This window comes from Pelobates fuscus, chromosome 2 (genome assembly GCF_036172605.1).
Source record: "Pelobates fuscus isolate aPelFus1 chromosome 2, aPelFus1.pri, whole genome shotgun sequence".
In the NCBI taxonomy this organism is placed as follows: domain Eukaryota; kingdom Metazoa; phylum Chordata; class Amphibia; order Anura; family Pelobatidae; genus Pelobates; species Pelobates fuscus.
The window spans coordinates 105,228,693-105,250,546 of NC_086318.1; the positions used below are offsets into that span (position 1 = coordinate 105,228,693).

At 38.5% G+C, this 21,854-nt stretch overlaps 1 protein-coding gene across 3 annotated transcripts in view; it reads left to right on the forward strand.

Moving 5' to 3' along the window:
- Window positions 1–2,083: 2,083 nt before the first annotated feature.
- Window positions 2,084–21,854, forward strand: part of TSC22D2 (TSC22 domain family member 2) — a 61,631-nt gene continuing 41,860 nt past the window's right edge. The window contains exons 1-2 of one of the 3 annotated variants that reach the window (XR_010086588.1): window positions 2,084–4,246; window positions 18,310–18,483. Coding sequence is in view for 2 of the 3 variants with exons in the window: in XM_063442522.1 (XP_063298592.1) it covers window positions 2,418–4,246; window positions 16,313–16,381 (1,898 nt within the window). In the remaining variant the exon portion in view is untranslated. Of the gene's footprint in view, window positions 4,247–16,312; window positions 16,382–18,309; window positions 18,484–21,854 lie in introns of all 3 variants that reach the window. The other 2 variants (XM_063442522.1, XM_063442521.1) reach the window with 2 other exon arrangements.

Below are 21,854 nucleotides of genomic sequence, written 5' to 3' on the forward strand. Positions count from 1 at the left end.
CGTTAGTCATAGTGGGCAGTGATCAGCTGATGGTCTCAGCTTAACACTGCCTACTATAACTGGAACGATTTGGTGTAGCGAAGGCAGAACAGAACTCCTTGCCAGTGGGTGCCAAGTTAAACTGAATCATTGTTAAACTGTTTTGAAATTAAACAATAGATGGTGTCCAGGAGACTACAGGCACCAAATCCGATTGAATGAGCTGAAGTTATTACTGTGCCCCTTGAAGAATTTCTGGAAAAGCCAAAACACAAGAAAAAAAATAAAAATAAAACACCCACACATTGTAACATCTGCTGTATCAAGGAGTGCAGTTAAAACCATCAATGTGAATATAAAAGCAACAACCAATCTGGGAATTCACTGTTATCTGAGAGCACTAAGAAGGTCAGGGGGATCTCTTCTTCACACTTTTATTAGCGAAGCCACTGTGGATTATCACCAGTGTTTCTGTATAAGCCCATTTATACAGGGTATTATATGTTCTGAGAAAGTTGATAATGAAAGCAAACTCCCCTTTTCTGCCCATTGTAACTGAAAAAGGATGATCAAACTTCTTAGAAATTCACAATTTTCCTCGTCTTGCTACTGAGCGCCTCCTTAATGTGATAAAAATGTGTAACAGTGTAGTCTAAGAACATACCACCGGGTACAATCAATATGCCTTCCCTACTGAGTTTCAGGAAGAAAGCAATTCTTTAAAGCATGAAACTATTTCCTATGCCCATTAGCATGCACATCACACACAATTTAAGTATGCACTCAGAGAATTATATTTATATTAAAAAGTTAATTTATCAAAGAATGGAAAAAGAAAAAAAAAAAAAACAAACACACTCAATGATGGAGGCAACTCTTTCTATTTTTCTTTTAGTGTAATATTATATGGAAAAAAAAACTATTAAAAAAAAAAAAAAAAAGGTACGGACTTGCTGAGTGACACATTCCCAGGCTGTATAACTTTCACACAGGCAGCTCTCAATACACCAGCAAGTGACTCAGACAATCACACTACTTGCTTTACTATCGCTAATCCCTGTTGTACGTGAGCATAGAGAAGGTTTTTTGGGGGGGAGTTTTACAGGGTTTTTCACTAAAGTGAGCATTCCCAGAGAATTTCAAATTTAAGGTCAAAGCAACCGGACGGAAAGCATAACTGAATTAGATTTTTTTTTTCCAGTTCAGCTATTTAGCTCTTAAATTTGAAATTCACTATGAATTACTCACTTTAATGAATAAATAAAATGAATTTTGTGCAGCAGTGGCTTGAGCACAATGTCATGCCCTGCAGACTGTAAAGTGTAAAGTAATAATGGAGGGTTTGTGTAGCAAATTAATTCCTAACAAAACTAAAATAATAATAATATATGTATAATTAAAAGAATATAAATATATATATATATATATATATATATATAATATAAAATAATATATGTATTATTAAAAAATAAAATATGATATATAATATATATAGAAAAATACACACATATGTAATTAAAAAAATTATATATACATAAAAAATATTAATACATAAAAATTAAACACTATTTTATTTACTTTTCCATGTTTTTGTCTAGATAGATAAATATATAGATAGTCCATGTCTTTATGTTGGGTTAGTGTATAGATTAACCCTGTATGGGGGCTCGGAGCTCATTCCATTGGAGGCGCCAGGCCGGCAGCCATGAGGTCACTGTCCCAGCGCTGACCGCACACTAACTTCACCTCCAGGATCCTGTCAGAAACAAAGCCGCAGCCCAGGACTGTACCATCATCCCCGCACACCCCTCTTCCGCCGCCCGAGGAGTTGGTTTCACCCACCTATCACAAGGAACCCCCTTCCTCTTCTTGCCCGTTCACTGCAAAAACCACGCCCTAAACGCCCCCTTTACGTCGGCGCTGTCAGCCAATAGCCTTTTTTTTTTTGATCCTCCGGCGGCCATATTGGAAAAGGGAGGGTAAGGCGAGCGGTTTGAATTTCAGTGTGAGTGGAACGAAGAGGGGCGTGGCCTGAGTGAAGGGTGGGAGGGGCCGTGAGAGCGCAGGGGGTGGGGCGGCCAGTAACAGTCATTTGTCGGTTGTACTTTGCAGTGTCCGTACTGTCTGTCACTTCCTCTGAGCGCGCTACTGCTGGGGAGGTGTGAGAGACGCGGACCCAGACAGCTCTCCTCCCCGGCCGCCAGCCAGCAGCTGCTGTCCCCGTCAGGCGGAGCTGGGGCAGAGCGGAGAGACCGGCAGCGGCCTGTGCCATCCCCGGGCTGTCCTGAGAGAGGAAGCCGCCTGCAGTGAGCCCCGGAGAGGATGTGCGCGCTGCGCTAGGTCCCGTGTGTGAGCGGCTCTCTCTCCGTGTCAGTGTCCGGGAGGGAAGGGGGGAATCCCCGGCCTCTGTCCCCAGCCCCCCCGCGGGGGATCGCACCATGTCCAAGATGCCGGCCAAGAAGAAGAGCTGCTTCCAGATCACCAGCGTCACCACGGCCCAGGCCGCCAGCAGCCTGACGGAGGACACGGAGAGCCTGGAGGACCCGGACGAGTCGCGGACGGAGGATGTGTCCTCGGAGATCTTCGACGTGTCCCGGGCCACGGACTACGGGGGGCCTGAGGACGTGGTGGAGCGGAGCTCGTCCGAGGAGACCCTGAACAACGTGGGGGAGGCCGGCACCCCCGGCACCATGTCCCCCAACCTGTCCCAGGAGCCGGGCCCCGTGACGGGAGCCAGGGGCAGCCTGCCCAGCACCCCCGGGGGCGGCCATGCCCACATCGGCCATGTGCTGCCCGCCGCACTCCCCGCGGGGGCCTCGGCCAACTCTCCGTCCACGGCCAGCGGTACGGCCACCTGCAGCTCCCGCTTCAGGGTGATCAAGCTGGACCACGGCTCCGGGGAGCCCTACCGCAGGGGGCGGTGGACCTGCACGGACTACTACGACAGGGACTCGGACAGCGCCATCCTCTCCAGGGCTGGGGACTCCATCCGGCACGGCAGCACCTTCGAGCACCCGGCTGCTGACAGGGACAGTGGGCTGGGGGCCACGGGGGGCTCGGTGGTGGCCTCTGCCCTGCTCATAGGTCACGGTCCCGAGTCCCTGGCTGACAGCTCGCTTACTGCTGTGTCACAGCTACTGCACACCGACAAGATGAACCAGCCCTCCCCGCAGCAGCATTTCATCATTGGGCAGCAAAGCATAGGCGGAACAGTGTCTCAGGGGGGTGCTCAGCCCATGTATCCTTCGCCTGCTGCACTCACCAGTCAACACATGTTGGGCCAGCAGACCCCATCCCATGGAACTGCACCCAGCATTGGACATAATGGGAAAGGCACAGCAGCTCAGAATGTAACCCTTGTCCACCCCCCAGTGTCTAATACACAACAGCAGACTAGTGCTTCTGTGGGTCAGGCACAAGGCCCTTTTGCTTACCCCCAGGCCCAAGTCCAATCTGGACTTATGTCCACCCAGGCCTCTGGCCAGACAGAGTATGTGCAACATATAACAGTTATACAATCACAAGGAACAACTCAAAAAGCCACCACGACCTCGGTTACTACAAGTACTGGGGCTCCATCTAGTCTTCCAGGACAGCAGCAGCACCTTCAAGCAGGTGGAGCACAACTTATGGGTCTTCTTTCCAAACCCAGTGACTCACTCAGCCAAGGGTTAGGGCTCCTACAAAGTGGACAAACCCCACCGAGCCATCCTGTCCATATACAGCAACAAGGAGGTGTGGCACAGTCAAATATGGCATCCTTTGGAGTCATGCAACAGAAAACTATAACTCCACAAGTGAGTGGCGTTAGTCATGTTTCAGGTATTCCAGGTGGACACGGTGTCTTGCCCTCTGGAATGCAGAATGTGTCTGTGGCGGCACCTGGTACAGGTGTCAGTAGTGTACCCAGTGTGTCTGCCACTCCCGTTACTATGCCAATTGCTCCAACTACTTTTGTACAGTCTCAGATAAGCAGCCATACGTCTGTCAGGAGTAATAGCCTAGTCACAGCTGTTGGTCTTCCAACAATGCAAGGCACAGCAAATGTGCACAATAGTCTGCCACAGTCGAACATTAATCCATTTCAGTCACAGCCATTGACTGGTCAAATTGATGATAGAAGAAAATCGGAACCCCTACCTCAGCCGCCAATATCCCTAATTTCTGAGAAGTCTTTTGTGAAGGTTCCTATCACAGACAGTCTAACAAACCCACTCCATTTACCTGTATTTGGATTACCTATTCCGGTTGATGGTGATGATGACAGGTATGATGAATTTACCATGTGTCAGTGCTATAAATGCATTTCTTTTCCAGGAACTTACATTATTGCTTGTAGACTGAATGACATACTTGAATAGGAGATTCATAAATGTGCTGAAAGGCAGGAGAATGGTTGTTCTCTTTTGCTGTATAAATTCAGTTCCACTATGGGCTATAGTTCCAGTTACTCAGTGAACTCCTTAAGTCTATAGTGGATTTATGTATAATATACAACATCTGCCAAGTTTGTGGCCTATGTTATCTTTTTGTTTTACATTACACCTGTGTCCATGGCCAGTATTCTTTAAAACCTTGTGCCAACTCTGTTATGTTCTCAAGATGTTTTCTCAAAGATGTTTTCATTTTTTTTCTTTTTTTTTTTTCGTCAGATGTATATAGGGCTACACATTTAGATTGTAGATTAAGTGCAAATGCAGTGACGTGCATAAAGGTGATTATTCTGGCAACTTGTTGAGTGTAATGCATATGGTTTTCGAAACCATTGGTGAAATGGGGTGTATATGTGATAATATTGGTTGATTTCTTCTTATACCCATCTTCATATTGGGTCAGAACTCGGAGGTATTTAGTGCAGATCAATATTGCATAAGGGCATACTTTATACTTCATGTTTTTATTTTTTTTTAGTATGCCTAAGCTTTACTTGAAGTTGAAAATAAAGAACCTTTTTAGTACGCTTAACTAGTTACTGTTTGGCAATACTGCAAAAAATCTACAGGAAGCGGAGGAACATGCTATATGGCTCATAATGTATCAAAATGTTTATGGTATACTATTCATAAAGAAAACTGCAAGTAATTATGGTTATACTGTATTGTTTATCGTATTATGGAATGTCAGGCATTTGACCCAGTAGTGATCTTTGGTATCGAATAGTGCATGTGAGTGGCTTGTCATTCAGAAAGTTTTACAAGAGAGATTTTGTAATTCTGTGATTTAGGCCTGTGGCATAACTGAGTAACAATCTCTTCCTTAAAGGAACACTATAGTGTCAGGAATACGAACATGTACTCCTGACACTATAGTACTCTAATGCAGCATTTGGTCCCTGGCCCCCCTCTTTATGGAGATTACAGGTGATTTTTACTGTGCATTGGCACAGGAAGCACCTCTAGTGGCTATCTGAATGACTTCCACTAGAAATGTAACAAGTCAGCGATATGAACACTGCCTTCTCTTTGAGGCAGTGTATTTAGTGCTAAGGCTGCAGGAACATGCTATAGACACCAGAACCACTATATTAAGCTGTCATGGTTCTGCTGTCCCTTTCAGATTAAGATCCTAAACCTTTTTAAGCACTTGCTAAAGTTCATTAAAGTCAGTCAACATGACTGACTCACCTGTGTGTAACGGAAAATAAGTTGGGTGTCTCCTTTTGATATGCATATACATATGTAAACCGGCTAAAATAAGGTCACTGAAAATAGTTTCCTTTTTAGGTGATGATTCGTGCTGGATTTGCTTTGAATGTCATCGTTTATTTTTTACCTTGAATTTTGAAAGCATTAATATGTATTTAAATTATTAATTACTCTCTGAATGTGTATGTGACTTATGAGGTCTGTTAGAAAGATGTCTGCTTTCTATATTATTGGAATGATGGATGTTGTTAATCTATGTCCAGTGGCCATTGAGATTGTTGATGGCGGGGCACAGATTTTTTTTCACATGATGCACAGTAGATGCCTATGGTTTCTTATTGCACATGTGCTAGTTCTATGGAGGGACTTGCTGTTAATACATACAAAATGCCGTTTGCTCTTTTGTGGGATTAATTTTACTGATGATTTGTGGGTAAACTTTATTGGCAACTGAAACAGCCTTGGTTTAAGCTACACCCATCGTCATGTTTTGTCAACTTTACTGCTATACATAAGCTACAGTAGTTCATACGTTTCCTTATGTATAGCGGTAGCAGTCGGGAAAACAAGAGATTCAAACCAAGGGAACTATATTCAAGCAGATTAGATAACGTTTATCTAATCTATTATTCTCTAATAAAGTTTAATTTTAGTGACCGCTTCTCTTTAAGAATCCAATTATTCCTGTAAGAGTCAACCTTTTTTTTAAATTTGTACAAACTGCCAGGATGTAAGAGTGAAATGGTGGTCCATTTAAAACAAAAAAAACTAGAATTTTTAGAAATACTGGTTCTTGAGGTTTTCCAAACCCTAGAATAGCTCCTGATGTGATTCCAAAGCCTGTCAACTTGCACAGGTCCAGCTTTTGTCAGCTTTCTTGTTGGAACAACACTAGACTCCTAAACCTAGAACTGTTCATTCGTCTTAAATGGGCATTACAGACTGAAGGCAACCATTCACTTTTAATAATGCATCACGGAGAAGCAAAGTACTGTTGAATTGTTACTTTAAATTCTGCAGAGATGAATGAGTTGTTGAGATTTGTTGCCCAGTTCTGGTCATCCCTTAGGAGAGAACTACATAGCCTATGAATTCCTGCACAGAAATGGCAATTTATAAAAAGAAAATATTTATGTAATTCAGCAGGTGGATGTAAAATGTCTCCGTCATGAAACAGGTGAATGAAACTTTGGCAAACTAATGACAGCTGTCAAGATATTAACTGGTAATGCTTAGTAATTGGTTGATAAACACTTTCTTAAGGTACAGTTCATTAAAGGAAAATTCTAAACATCAAAACCACTACAGCTTAAGGTAGTGGACTTGGTGCTTAGATGCTGTTATTCCTGCTGACAAATTTTGGAGAAATTGTAATGTTACATTTGTTAGTCAACAAAATGGCTTAATTTTCCTTGATATGAGAGCACTTAAATGAGATGAAGCAGTCTGGTAGCCTATAGTTTTTCTTAAAGGGAGACTCCAGTGCCAGGAAAACAGTCTGTTTTCCTGGCAGTGCAGGTCCCCTCTCCCTCCCAACCCCTTCAGTCATCTACATGAGACCCCTGCCGATGTCCCGTGGTAGTTTTTGCTTGCTGCCGCTTCTTCTCTTCCTTACGTCAGCCAGTGGGCGAGACTGATCCCGGCTGAGGGGACCTAATGCGCATTAGTGTGCAGCATTGCCTAATGCGGCAATGCTGCACACGTGCATTAGAGCTATCCATAGGAAAGCATTGAAAATGCTTTCCTATGAGGAATTGAGCGACGCTGGAGGTCCTCACACAGTGCGAGGATGTCCAGCGATGCTCATAACCTGTGCTATGGAGCAGGAAGTGCCCTCTAGTGGCTGTCTAGTAGACAGCCACTAGGTGAGGACTTAAAGGGACACTATAGTCACCGGAACAACTTTAGCTTAATGAAGCAGTTTTGTTGTATAGATCATGCCCCTGCAGCCTCACTGCTCAATCCTCTGCCATTTAGGAGTTAAATCCCTTTGTTTATGAACCCTAGTCACACCTCCCTGCATGTGACTTGCACAGCCTTCCATAAACACTTCCTGTAAAGAGAGCCCTATTTAGGCTTTCTTTATTGCAAGTTCTGTTTAATTAAGGATTTTCTTATGCCCTGTTATGTTAATAGCTTGCTAGACCATGCAAGAGCCTCCTGTATGTGATTAAAGTTCAATTTAGAGATTGAGATACATTATTTACGGTAAATTACATTTTTGTTTTTCATGCAGGCTCTGTCAATCATAGCCAGGGGAGGTGTGGCTAGGGCTGCATAACAGATACAAAGTGAATTAACTCCTAAATGACAGTGAATTGAGCAGTGAAATTGCAGGGGAATGATCTATACACTAAAACTGCTTTATTTAGCTAAAGTAATTTAGGTGACTATAGTGTTCCTTTAACCCTGCAAGGTAATTTATTGCAGGTGATAAAAAAAACTGCAATAATTACACTTGCAGGGTTAAGGGTAGTGGGAGGTGGCACCCAGACCACTCCAATGGGTAGAAGTGATCTGGGTGCCTACAGTGTCCCTTTTAAAGTACGTTTGGCATTGGACAAAGTGTTCACAGTTAATTGGAAAGGAATTGGGTGTCACACTTGTAATGTTTAGGGAATCCTGATGAAATGGTTTTTATAGGCAAGTACGTGTGTGTGTGTGTGTGTGTGTGTGTGATTGATTATATTCTATTCTTTAACTATACATATGTTTATCTGATGTGGTGATGCTAACTTTACTAAAGCTGAAGTAGGTGCACATAGTATTGTCACAGTGTATACTCTGTTTGAGTATTGGCGAAATATAGATAACATTTTGGAAGGATTTTTAAATGTAAGCAAACTAATAAATTGGTGACTTGTTTTGTTCGAATCTGACACTTGATCACTGATCCTTAGTGTCATTCTAAGATTCTGCACCATTTTGTCCTCGGTAAGAACCATATGATTGGACAATATCCCGCGCTTACAAAGACGGTGGACCAAACAAAATTGGAAACAAAGGGATTCTCCAGTGTCTCCCCATGTCTCTGAAGGAGTTGAAACCCCTCCAGACACTTACCTGAATCCAGCGCCGATGTGTCTTGGTGCTGGGTCAGGCTCCGCCCACGCTCCTCCCCGCCGCTGTCTATCAGGCAGACACTAGAGGGACTTCCGTGTTCTTAAAACAAAGTGTTTTAAATGAAGCTGGATGTCCTGACGCTGTGAATGAGCACCTCCAGCGTCGCCAGAATCCCCATAGGAAAGCATTGAATAATGCTTTCCTATGGAGAGAACTAATATCTGTGCGCGTGGCCATTGCCGCGCATGCGCATTAATCTCCCCCGCTTATGTCAGGAGGAGCGTGGGCGGAGCCTGACCCAGCGCAGAGGGACATCAGTGCTGGATTCAGGTAAGTCACTGAAGGGATTTTAACCCTTTCAGCGACATGGGATGGGGGGCGGCAGGAAGGTGGGCACTGCAGGGTCCTGCAGTGCCAGGAAAACAATTTGTTTTCTTGGCACTGGAGTCCCGATAAACCTTCCAAGGGAATTATTGCAGTTTATAAAAACTGCAATAATTACACTTGCAGGACTAAGGGTGATGGGAGTTAGCTCACAGACCACTACTGCCTACAGTGTCCCTTTAACTACAGAACGCTGTCTGCTATAGGTTAAAAACTGCAATTTTTTTTTATGCATTTTCAAACATACTCTCAAGAACAACTGTCACCTCAACACTATGTATTAATATACTAATCCTTTCTTAAAATTAAATGTTGATGTAATCTAATTAGTAAAGCCAGTCACTTTACTATTTGAGAAGATCCTTCAGCCATATACATGCACCTTGGGTTTGAAAACCAATTTCCCTGCTTCTTTGCAGAGAGTGAAGCAGAGAAGGCACAGATAACAAGGTTTTTTTAATAGTGAGAATTCAGTGTCAAGTGCCACTAACCAAACTGAGAGCATAGCTGGTTTAGAAAAAAAATTCCAGTTCAGCTATCTTGACATTCTAATTTGCATTTCACTGTAAATTCTCAATTTTGTGAATAACCCAGCAACTGTCAAATCATTCTCTCCCAAGGTTGAAGGATTGTATACTAAAGGTAGGCAGGTTTTGTAGCTTACTTAGGTGGCCTAGTATGTTGCTTGAAAGGATACATCCCAAAAGTGACCGCATGCTGCTTGTTGAACACCATGCTTTTTGTTATGTTAAAAAAAGAGGTGGCTTTGGCTTCCCATATTCCAGAATATTTTTAATCTTCACCTTTTTATCTTGCCAGATATTCCCATTCTATGGTCATAAAGCACTACAGAATATGTTGGTGCTATTTAATAATATAGATTTGTTATCTTCTCTTGTGTAGGTGTTTTTTCCATGAGTTTATTTTTGACTCGCAAACCAGCAAGTTGATAACAGCACAGCACTTTTAAACTGGCATTAATTATTGCCTCCTAGACTTGTGCATTGAGCACGGTTAAAGGGACACTATAGCCACCAGAACCACTGCCGCTCAATATAGTGGTTCTGGTGTCTGTAGCATATGCCTGCAGTGTTGGCACTCTAAACACTGCATTTTAAGAGCGGCTAGGAACACCTCTAGTGGCAGTCACTCAGATGGCCACTAGAGCTTCCTATCTCAGTGGTGCTCGCTCTGCGTGGAGACTCTGATCGTTCTTCATAGAGATGCATTGGTGCAGTAGCTTCCCAAAAACACTAGATTGGCTGAGATAATGAAGTTTGATCTCTGCCATGGAGGCATAGCCAGCTATGGTGAGGCAGATGCAGTGTGGGAGGAAAGGTGAGTAAAATCACTTTTACTGGAGGGAGGGCTGGACATCTAAGCAGCAACTTTGGCACTGGTGTCAGGAAAACACGTTTGTATTCCTGACACTAGTGTCCCTTTTAAATTGGTTTGTTTACCATAATTTATTTGCATAACGAGTGTTTCCTATTCATCTACAATGGAGTGGGATCTGACTACTTACACAGGCCTTGTTAAAGTGTACTGTTTCCATACCCATTGCTTACATTACAAGCAGCCTCCATCTTGACTGGATTTGCATCATAGTTCGACCCCATTTATATATGAAAAGCTTGTTATACAGCATTTGCTAGAAAAGTAATGAATAGGGAAAGTTGTATAGGGTACAATTTGAAAACATTAGACAGAACGGGAATGTAGAAACCAAAACATAAATGTATTTCCTCTTAAATGAAGGGGAAGTTGCATTTTAACAATCCAAATGCCAAGCTCAAAATAGAAAGAATAGTGGTAACCGAAAAGGAACACAAAAAAGGAAACTGCACACTTGTATGTGTGGTGTATATGAGTGTATGTATGTATGTATGTATGAAAAAAGGCTTGCACTCACGGTCTGTTTCTTTTATAAAAGTGTTCTTCTTTATTCCAAATCTTGTTAAAACATAATCTTAGTCATCAATGTTTCAGCCATCTTACGTGGCTTTCATCAGGATCAGTTCAGCAAAAAAATACATTTACAAACATTTGCATTTATATAGCTAAACAGACTGATTATTTAATCATTAAAACACTCACCACCTGTATCGCAGCCTTCCCGGCGTCTCTCCGCCGTCTTTGCGCGTGTGCAAATACGCTGAAACCCGAAGTGGCATGTTGATGTCACCAACCGTCACCAGGGTTACCCGATATGTTTACAGGATCCCTGGCAACGTGGTTTATCTATCCTGCGCCCGGGCGCGTATACAGTTTACAAATTAATTAAAACAATGGCAAAATTTGCCTAACTGATATACATCCATCTCAGCATAACATATTCATCAATACCAATATTACATTACTATTCTATAATGTTAAATGTGCCCATATATCCTCTAACACAATTATCTGACCCTAATTTTACAAAATAATGCATCCATATTCTTATGTAATTTATAAAGTTTCTAAAGATATTTTTAATATCGAGTCAACTTATACTCGGTATTAAAAATGTCTTTAGAAACTTTATAAATTACATATATGGATGCATTATTTTTTAAAAAAATATATAGATGGATGGATGCTGGGCAGTTCTGAGAAATTTTAGATGACTTACGAATAACAAAGTATGTAATTCAGAATGGGGACTGTTTTCTTAAACATTTATTGCAGCTTTAAGACACATTATTGTATTATTCCTATGAAGCTCTGATTCCCCAACAATATGGAGCTCCTAAGAAAAAAGGATATTGGGATAGAAACGTGGGAGAGGGATTTGTGCCTAAAATAGTCCTATATTGCGACAATCGGGAAGTATGAATCTGGGTTGATGCCCAAAATGGTTAAGAATCACTGATCTTTAAGGTACAAAAAAATATGAACTTCTCTCTTTTACTTCCTAAAGTTGTGCCTAGTCCAATTGAGAGCAGAACTTATTTCTATATTGATCCTGTGACTGAATAGACCATCTATATCATGTGCCAACCTTACAGGGGAAATGCATTGAGGTGAATTGTTCTCTCTCGTCCTTTCTTCTCACCTTAACACCTGTAACTCTTACTACCAAGGCACACTAAAACTCATTGTGCCAGTGGGGTAGGCACAGAGGTGGCATGCAGACATATTCAGTACATGGAATTGTACACACCTAACTTACATTTTCATTTTCCGGCTACACAATATATTATTAGCTAGTCAGATGTGCAGTCTTATTTCATAAGCAGCACATATGTGTATTTTATAAGCAGCACATTTGTGTCTGCCTGTCATTTTCAGAGTGGAAATGTTGGTGGGTTTTCTCAAAACCTTGTTCTTTTTGACCTAAATATGTTTAGTTCCTACTTCCGTCTCTTAATGATTTCCCTTTACTTGTGATATTCAGTTGACCACAAGTTATTCTTACTGCCCCAATAGTCATGTGTACAGAGAAACTAATTGTCTATATTAATACCACCTCGTCATGCATACATTCCCCTAAACTAGCAGGTAGTTGCACAGCTGTATAAACCTGTGAATGGATGCACCTTATGTCTGATCACTAAACTGTAAATTGTCATTAATTAAGATTTTAGGTCTGAAGAGGCAGAATTGGAAAAGCCTTTCTGACGTAAACAGTATTATCATTCTTGTTATTTTGACGTCCTATTTCAAATTTTAAAGAGAAGAGAAAATTATTTTGGCGTACTTCTATGAATATCTTTTATTAAAGCACTAGATAAAACAAACACCCCAAGCATCTTAACCATTACAGGATTTTGGTGCCAGGATTGCACTGGTTTCATCACATGGTAATATGTAAAACTGTTTTTAGTATGACTTGACAACTTTTCTGGGTCCCACCAGGCACCCATAGCCGCCTCCTCTACATCCAGTCTTGTCCAGCAGGAAAATGTAGATTCATCAATAGATATATGCAGGGCAATCAAAGTAAGTTGTAATTGTACACAATTCTTTAACATCGTGCAGTGGTACTGCTGGCACAATAGCCACTAGAATGCGTTTGTAATGCTTATAGTGCGTGGAGTGTTCCATATAAGAAAAACATAGGCCAAACATTATTCCTTTATATGCATACAGCTTTATCAGCTGCATCTATCTAGAAAAAGATTGTTTTATCAAAGTATCTTATCCATATTACATAGCATAAAATACTCTTTGCTTTAGGTATATGAGTTAAAAATGGCTTCTGAAAGTGGTTTTATGCATTAAAGTGAAATGTAGAGAGATATAGGAGAGAGCCTTAATTTTAGATCGTCCAGTCTGCATAATCTGCTCTATAACAAGCTTCATTCAGAGCTGAAGACTTGAACAGATTTTTTAATTTTTTTTAAACTGCTATGTTTATATGAAGTTGAACATGTTCGGTGCACGTACAGACGAGACTGCATTCCTTGACTCCATATGACTTGGTGTTGGAATAAGAACAGAGCATAGATCGTCTTCCATAGATAGCTGACCAGTATGAACTGTGCAGGCCAAATTCCAAGAACTCTAATGAATGGCTGTGATTGTGAACTGTTGGACAGCTAAAAAATGGATTGTAGGCACCTCATTTTTGGATTGCCTGTTGCCTCATTTCATTAAAGACTTGCTTGTGCAGTGTTAATTGAAGCTGATAGAGAACCATTCCAAACATGACCATTTTGAACTATTTACGTTGATTTCTATACCAGTTTTAAGTATTACTTTAAAATGTCCTTGAGATCTGTTTGCCACCAAATGAGATCCCTAGCTTTTGTCTCCAGTTCCCTTGATGCTTGGCTGTGCTTCTGCCATTTTGGTCATTGCTGATGTATACTTTTAAGCTTTCCTGTTACATTAGCTTTTGGCTTCTTTTGTAAGAGAGCATTGTGATTAAATAAAAATGTGCAAGCTTCTACAAGTGTTAGTGGTCTATTCTTAGACTGAAGTCTAAGTATAGCTGCCTGGTGCCATTAATACAACTTTTAGATCAGACCCTCTGACAACGACCATCCTATGCCAGAGTCTCTCACTCTCCCCCCCAGGACCAGATGCACCGTAATATCAGACCTTGTTCTAGTCTGGACTACTCTGTACTGAGACCTTGAAAATCTGCACATAAATCAAAACAGTGTGCAGAAATCAGTTACACAATGTAAATGTGTAATGACCAACCTCAATAGATTTTTAGTACATGTACACACAGATTCTTCTCAAATGTACCTCTGCAAAAAGCATCCATTCTTAAGCAGCCGCCACTCTGTTTTTTTTTTTTTTTTTTTTTACATCTTTGATTAAATAATTTTCTATGACCTGCAGGAATTGCAGTATATCATTTATTCCTTTTACATTAGGGCCATTGAAAAGCTCCTTAATGTCTGTCCTCGACGCAGAGTTGTGGTTTGCAATGGCTTTATATTATAAAATAATGCCCTGTGTTTGTATGTTCTTTTAAAGCAAATTTGTCCTGTTGAAAACCGATAAAATTAACCTGCAAAATCAAACTGAAAATGGTGCAAATTTACATTCAGTTTTACTAAAAATATGCTGTCGCCTAAAAGTAATGTTCATCAATTCTCCTTTAACATGTTGTAACACATTGTTCATATGCAAGAAACTTTTTTTTTTTTTTTTTTTTTTTTTTTTTTTATCACTTGTGGTTTTTGAAGGTATTTTTGGGGGGATGGAAGGGGGGGGGGGAGTTTTTTTGTTTTTTTGTTTGTTTGGTCGTCTCAGTAATCATTAAAAATCTAATATACAGCTTAGGTGAATTTGAAGGGGGGGGGGGGGATAAAAACCCTACCTTCTCTACATGAATCGCAAAAATGGGCAACCCCATCCTTCTGACCATACTCTCATATCCACTACCTCAGTGTAACAAATTTTCTGTGAATTTCACCATTGTGTGCCAGGAATAATGAGATTTGCAGTTAATTAGCATCCATTGTCTTTGAGGAATTGTTACCCATAAAATCAAACCGTACATAATATTTTTTTTTTTTTTTTTTTTTAAACCTGGTAAGGTGGAAACCTAAGATCTCCTTGAATAATTAGATGGAAGGATCTATCCAATTTTAATTGTAAAATCGCCATTCCAGTTAAAGGGTTTTCCTTTACGTTGACACTCCATTGGAAGCATTGTAGATATATTCCTCTGTAGCATACACTATTTTATCATAGATCAATACAAAGCCACTGTTTTAATTGATCCAACCTTGCTATTTCAGTAATTTCTACAAACTCAACATTTATACATTGAGAAATTTTTTTTTTTATTTTTTTTCGTTTTAAACATATAGTCAATTGTTACTTCTAGTACCATTGGAAGAGCTCCTACGGCACATTCTTTGTTTTAATTCTTTACAGTGCTTTTATACACATTAAAAGCTATGTCTTTGTAACTATCATAATGCACACATTTACCTTGGTAAATTATTAATTAGCAATTGGTATGCAGACTACAGAACTGCCGCAGTGTGAATAGTTAATGCACCTATAAATCGTGATAATTGCTGTTTTTTTTTTTTTTTATAGTGTTTTTCAGCTGGTAAGTGGCCTATGAACACTGATATCCTAGATTTCCTTGACATTCCTTGTTCTAGGTGTTGACTAATGAAATTATTCATGTTTCAGTCCATACTTGAACGTATTGTGTACCTGTGATCTTCAGCACAAAGTTTATAATTCTATCGAAATATTTGTCAAAATGTACATTTTTCTTCTATACCTCACTCGGTGGATTTCAGTGTTCTGCAATACCAATTTGTTTAGGGGATATATATATATATATATATATATATATATATATATATATATATATATATATATATATATATATATATATATATATATATATATATATATATATATATATATATATATATATATATATATATATATATATATATATACCGTGCAATTGATCTGATATAAGTTTAAACTTACTGGGTTAGTATAATGGGTGTCTGCAGCACAAAGTGCATTCTGGGATTCTCAGAGGCACACGCTTGATTTATACAGTTTATACATTGTATCTTAATATCGATATATTCTAAATGCTTTAGATTTTTTTTATTTTTTAGTTTTTTTTTTTTTTTTTTTATGAAGCATGGATATTGATTTAATGTTTTATCATGGCCTAAGTAACCGTACTGTAGATTTTCTGTTTTTAATTTGCAAAATTACACAACTGCATTTGTATGATAGATTTTTATCTTTTTTAAGCCACTCCTGCTACAAATTTTGGTTAAACTGTTTCTCGTTTTGGTTCTTGGGTCTCGCAGGAATCCTTTATCTGCTTTCTATGAAGCATTTCATCTGAAGGTTCGTGGCTCAAAGAAACTGTGTGATAGGTATGATCCAAATGCCCACATGCAGAGATTTGCATGAATAGCTTGTGCTGAGTTTTGATTCTTGCACTAACTGACAGAAGGTGCTACGACAATGGTAGCTTTTTGCTAGGTGTGCTGTAGCAACTTGTAACTGCATATTTAGCTCAAATAATTCTGGTTTTTCTTTTTAGGTTATTTCTTGCTCCCTTCAATGCTCAAATCCAATTCTAGTCCTCCTAAAGGTTTTTGAATTATGTATATTTTAATTTATATAAATCTATATAAATTAAATTCTTTCTTCTACTACATATATTGGAACATTAAAATAATGGAAAATAGAACTTTTCATATAGGGTTTCAGAAACTGGAATGTAACCTAACCAATGGAATGCGTGAAGGCCTTCATCTATTCTCTATATTTTGACTTGTTATCCCTCAAGTTAGAAAATTTTGAAGCTGGATCTAGTTATCAGTGAGACCATTCAGATTTATGAAATTTTCTAGAAGATGCATGGGGTGAACACAATTAGTCTCTGAAGATTGAATGAAAAAGAAGTTTGCATCCAAAGAGATGCCTGCTATCTGCATGCGTGTGCTTCCAAGATGGATTCCTCAGCTTGACGTTTCATTACAGCGGAAACGATTTTAAGAAGAGAACTGGAGGCTTGCCTTTGCAGAACATTTCTCTGTATTCAATTAGAGAATGTTATGGTTTGAAGCCAGATGTGGAAAGAATTTATATATTTGTTTAGAGTGTTGTTAGCCTTTCGATAACCATCTTGCTTAAGAATAGAAAGATACATATATTTTAATTCCCTCCCCACCCCCCACCCCAAAAAAAAAAAATTACCATTTTGGTAGCAATGTATTAATTTAACTTCCTATACTCTATACATTTTGTAACTTTTTTTTTATAATGTTTTGAACAAAATGATTTATCTATACATTCTTGGCATGGTTGTGCTCTGTGCTCAGAGCCATTTCAGAAAAAAAGTATTTAAAATAGTCCAAATATTTAATACAAAACACCAAATTTTAGAGTGTATTTGTTTTTATTTTTTTGAGCACTCTTAAACCAAAAATCATTCAGAGAAGATACTTTTCTAAGTAAAAAGGGCTATTTTCACCTTTCTACTAGATGGTTTTATAATTTGTAGTTTATAACAATGTAATAATGTACATTGCTTTTGTAGGAAATTTTGATATAATACAGTTTAATATATTTTTAAAGTAGCAGTTAATTTGCTGAATAAACTACTGTTAACTGCCTAAACGTGGATTTCAGAGGAAATTAAAGTAAACAGTTTAGATAACTGGAATACTTTTTTTTTCTAAGGCTGTTCAAAAATACAATGCCATTTAGTTTTATTGCCAATTTTTATATATTACAAGCAGTTAGAATAAAAATGTATAAGACAAACTTGACAAACTTTTAAATACCCTATTTGCAAACTTTAAATTCCTCCATGCTATTGGCATGGTTACAGAATATAGCTTTGCATTCCTTTTTCACCTAAAATTTGGATTTAGAAAATAAAATTAAAAATATTAACTTACCCACTGCATTTTTACCACTTACGGGACAGTAAGGGGAAATTGCAGTCTAAATATATTTTCCATAAGGAGGGTTTTTTTTCCCCCCTATATATTTTTATTTTTTTAAATTATTTCCAGGAACCAGGATGAGCTGTGTCCTTTATCCATTCACAAGCAGAGTTTTGAAGTTTAAATGACATTCGGTTTTGTGCTTTCACCACTTGGATGAACATCTCTCTCATTGCTCACATTTTATGGCACATTGGCCACTCATCGAAGTTAAAGTTATCCATTGACTGACTATTCATCTTTTGGTCCAGAAACCTCAATTGCCAATCCTTTAAACCTTGACATCTGGGGTATCTGTGTAGGGAGCTGCATTTCTAATTGTGTACAACTTTTTTTTTCTCTAGTCTTTTTAGATCTACAGTATTGCTATTTTGCTTTGGAAGAACTGGAATTGGATTAGAGCAGTCAAGGGAGCAGGGAATATCGTAAATGAAATAAGTGGGATTAACACTATGTGAACGTCGACTGTGTTAGCAACTTATTCTAAGGCCCAATGAGAGAACCAGGAATTCAGAAAGGTAAGATTAATTTCCCTTTTTGAAAAGCTCCTCTATAACCGTTAATTAAATACATGAATTTTGAAGAAATTCACTGAATTTTACTCAGGACTTGCGAAATATCAGGAGTCTGAACGCTTAATTCACAAGCTGTTGTTTTTGCAGCTAAGCAGCTATGCTGTGTGAAGCTGTTATCAAATAAATTTTGGTTGTGGTACATAAGATGCACTTTACTAATTTTACTCTAAACTGCAAATGCATTGGCTGATCACATGGGGTGTGTCTTGCATATTTTATATCTTGTATTGATTGAGTTTTTATTTAAATTTTTTATGGAGGAATTTTCATTGGGCGGTTTTCTTGTAAAAGTTAAAATTATTTAATCACTTACAATACATTCATACAGTACGTAATGTAATTTTTGCATGGGCAGTGTAAGTTTTGTGTTTATTTAAAATTTGTGCATATAAAAATGTAAAAGTAATATTTTTAAATTAAGGAACATCGGTTTGTAGGTAGGTTATCCTACCTATCTACAGTTTTTTGTTTTTTTTTGTTTGTTTTGGTTTTGTTTTTTAAAACCCAAACCACAATACTTTCTAAATCTGAGGTTTGGATATTTTTTCATTTTGGCTGTTTGTAATTTTCATTTATTTATTTTGCTTCCCGTTTATATTTGGACCAACATCAAAGTTTGGAAACTTTTTAGACATTTGCAACCAGGAAAATTAAACCATAAAAATAGCTAATAGTTCCTACATTTATCAATCAATTAAATGGTTACTCCAAGCATCACAGCCACTGAGGGGGTAGCTTGGTGCTAATCCCCAGTGACTAGGTTAAGCTATTTAGCAGTGGTTTGCTTTCCTACCTGGGACAACACCGGGCACCTGGTCTCTGAAGGCAGGTTAATGACATCTGACTTATGCAGAGTTGCTGAAGCCGCATACTAATCCTGCTGCTCATTCATTGACCAAGAGGGTCAACTGGGTGCTCTCAGCCAATGAATGAGCAGCTGCGTATAAAATATGCATATAATTGACCATAGCCAGTCAGGAACTCTTGCTATGGGCTGGTTAATGGTGCTACCATTGGTGGGGTTACACCTCTGGCAGCAAAGAGCAAAACACCTGCAGATTTAGACACTACTAACTTCAAATCACTGAAGTAGTCATGGTGACTAAAGGAAGTCTTTCTAAATGAGCCTTTTCAGAACGTGGCAATTGTTAAGAGATATGAATACGTGTATTACCCTAAGAAATTTACGATCCTTATTATGGCTAGCTGCTGTGGACCAAACCACTGCACGTGGTGCTTCTAGGTAAAACCACCTATTTTAACAAGCCTTTTTGCTTAGAGCAGGGATAATCTGTGAACTTCCTGTAAATAGATAATCATAATTTGCATTCAGCCTGTTCAGTGGAATCTACAAGACCAGAGGGAATTCCCAACTAAATCAAGTTTCCCATTGGGCTTTAACGTAAATATTAGAATCCACATATATTATTTTATTTTTTTTACTAAGTCCAACCATTTAACAAAATAAATTACTAGTTTGGACTTTTTATTATAAATTTCTCATAATGTGGCATTTAACAATACTTTGCACAGGTTTATATTTTTAGTTCGACATAAATGATTTTTCTTTTAATAAAGAAAATATCTTGCCAGTAGCAGATAAATTGACATAGACTTTGTGTGTGTTATGCTTCCTCCTGGGAAGTTTTTATTTTAAGCATAACCATTAAGGTTGCTATGTAACTTATCCCTTTGCGTCTGGAGAGATGGAAGCCAGTTCATAAGCAGGAATAAATACAAATGGATGCATTCGCCAGAAGTACTGACTTTTACTGAATCTACAAAAGGCAGAGCAATTTGAAGATTTTATATGCATTTCATGTTTTAAAAAGGTGTAAACTGTATGTGCATGGAGGAAAAAAAAAAAATCTCCCACTACGGTAGTTCTTCTTTTCCTTTTGTAGTCTATTTGAAAGTGAGAGCAGATAACCCATCCAAGTTTACTGTAAGGGTTAATATATTTGTACATGTTAACAATTCGATAAAGTTTGTCCCCAAGACCAAAATACAGTGCTCCACTCTGTTTCCAGAAGTGGAATCCGTCATAAGAAGGTTGTGTAGGTTGTTACATAGTTGTCTATAGGTAGTTCAGCTCCCAAGCCCATTCTTTTATGCTGTTGATCCAAAAGAAGCCATTTCCAATTATGCCACAAAAAAATCTCTTCTGCCACTAGCCTGCAAATACCTTCAAGGTTATTTATAAACAAATTACGGTAAGCAGAAATGGAACCAGGACAGAACACTGAATCTCTTCACTTATCACTTTTGTCCAATTTTAAAAGTTTAGATTTAAAACTACTCTCAGCAGTCTATGCTTAACCCAGTGTTTTCAAGAACAGTTTTTCATCTAAACCAACTGATTTCAGTATTACGTGAAACTTTATCAAATGCCTTGGCAAAATCCAAGTAGATCACATCTACTGGATTGCCATGATCAATATTTATTCTAACTTCTTCATATAACGTCAGTTAGGCGTGTCTTTCGTAAAGCCATGTTTATTCCTGCTAATCTTGTTCAAAATTAACATTTGAATATTAAGCCCTTATCAATCCAACCACAGATGTTAAGCTCACAGGTCTATATTTTCCAGGTTCAGCTTTTGAACTTTTTTTTTTTTTTAATTTTTAAATAGTCACCACGTCTTCTTTTCTCTAATCCTCTGGTAGAATTCCTGAAAGAAAATTCTGAAAAATTAAAAACTGTGCTACACTAAGCTGCCCAAGTGCATGTGGGTGAATACCAATCTTCATTATATGTTAACTAATTGCCTGTTTGCTGTAATACTTTTATAACCGGGATTTGCCAATCTACAGCCATAGACTTTTCTTCCATGTATGCTGAGAAAAATTATTTAGAATTTCTGTCTTTTGTTAATCCTCCTTGATTAACTCGCTCGTCTCCATCTCTAATGGACTAACACTTTTACTCTTAACCTTTAGGCAATAAAAAAAACAAAGCACTTTTGTTTTAGTGTGTGTGTGTGTGTACACAAAATCGACCCCTCTGGTTTTTAAATGTTTTGAATGCCCTTTTCTGTTATTTGACTGACCATTGTGTTTAGTCACATTGGTTTTAATTTGCTTCTTTTATATTTCCCAATGGTATGAATTGAGAAATGCATGATGAGAAAATAAGTCAACCGTATTAGTTGACCAGATTTAGAAAAGCATCAATTTTATTCAGAAACAAAATAAATGTGAGGTATATGTAAGTATTTACAAACAAATTGCATCTTGCACAATAAAGAGTCCATCACTGGGAGCTCTTTTATTTCATTCAATTCCAAGACTAGAGGTTTATTTTGGGTTATTGG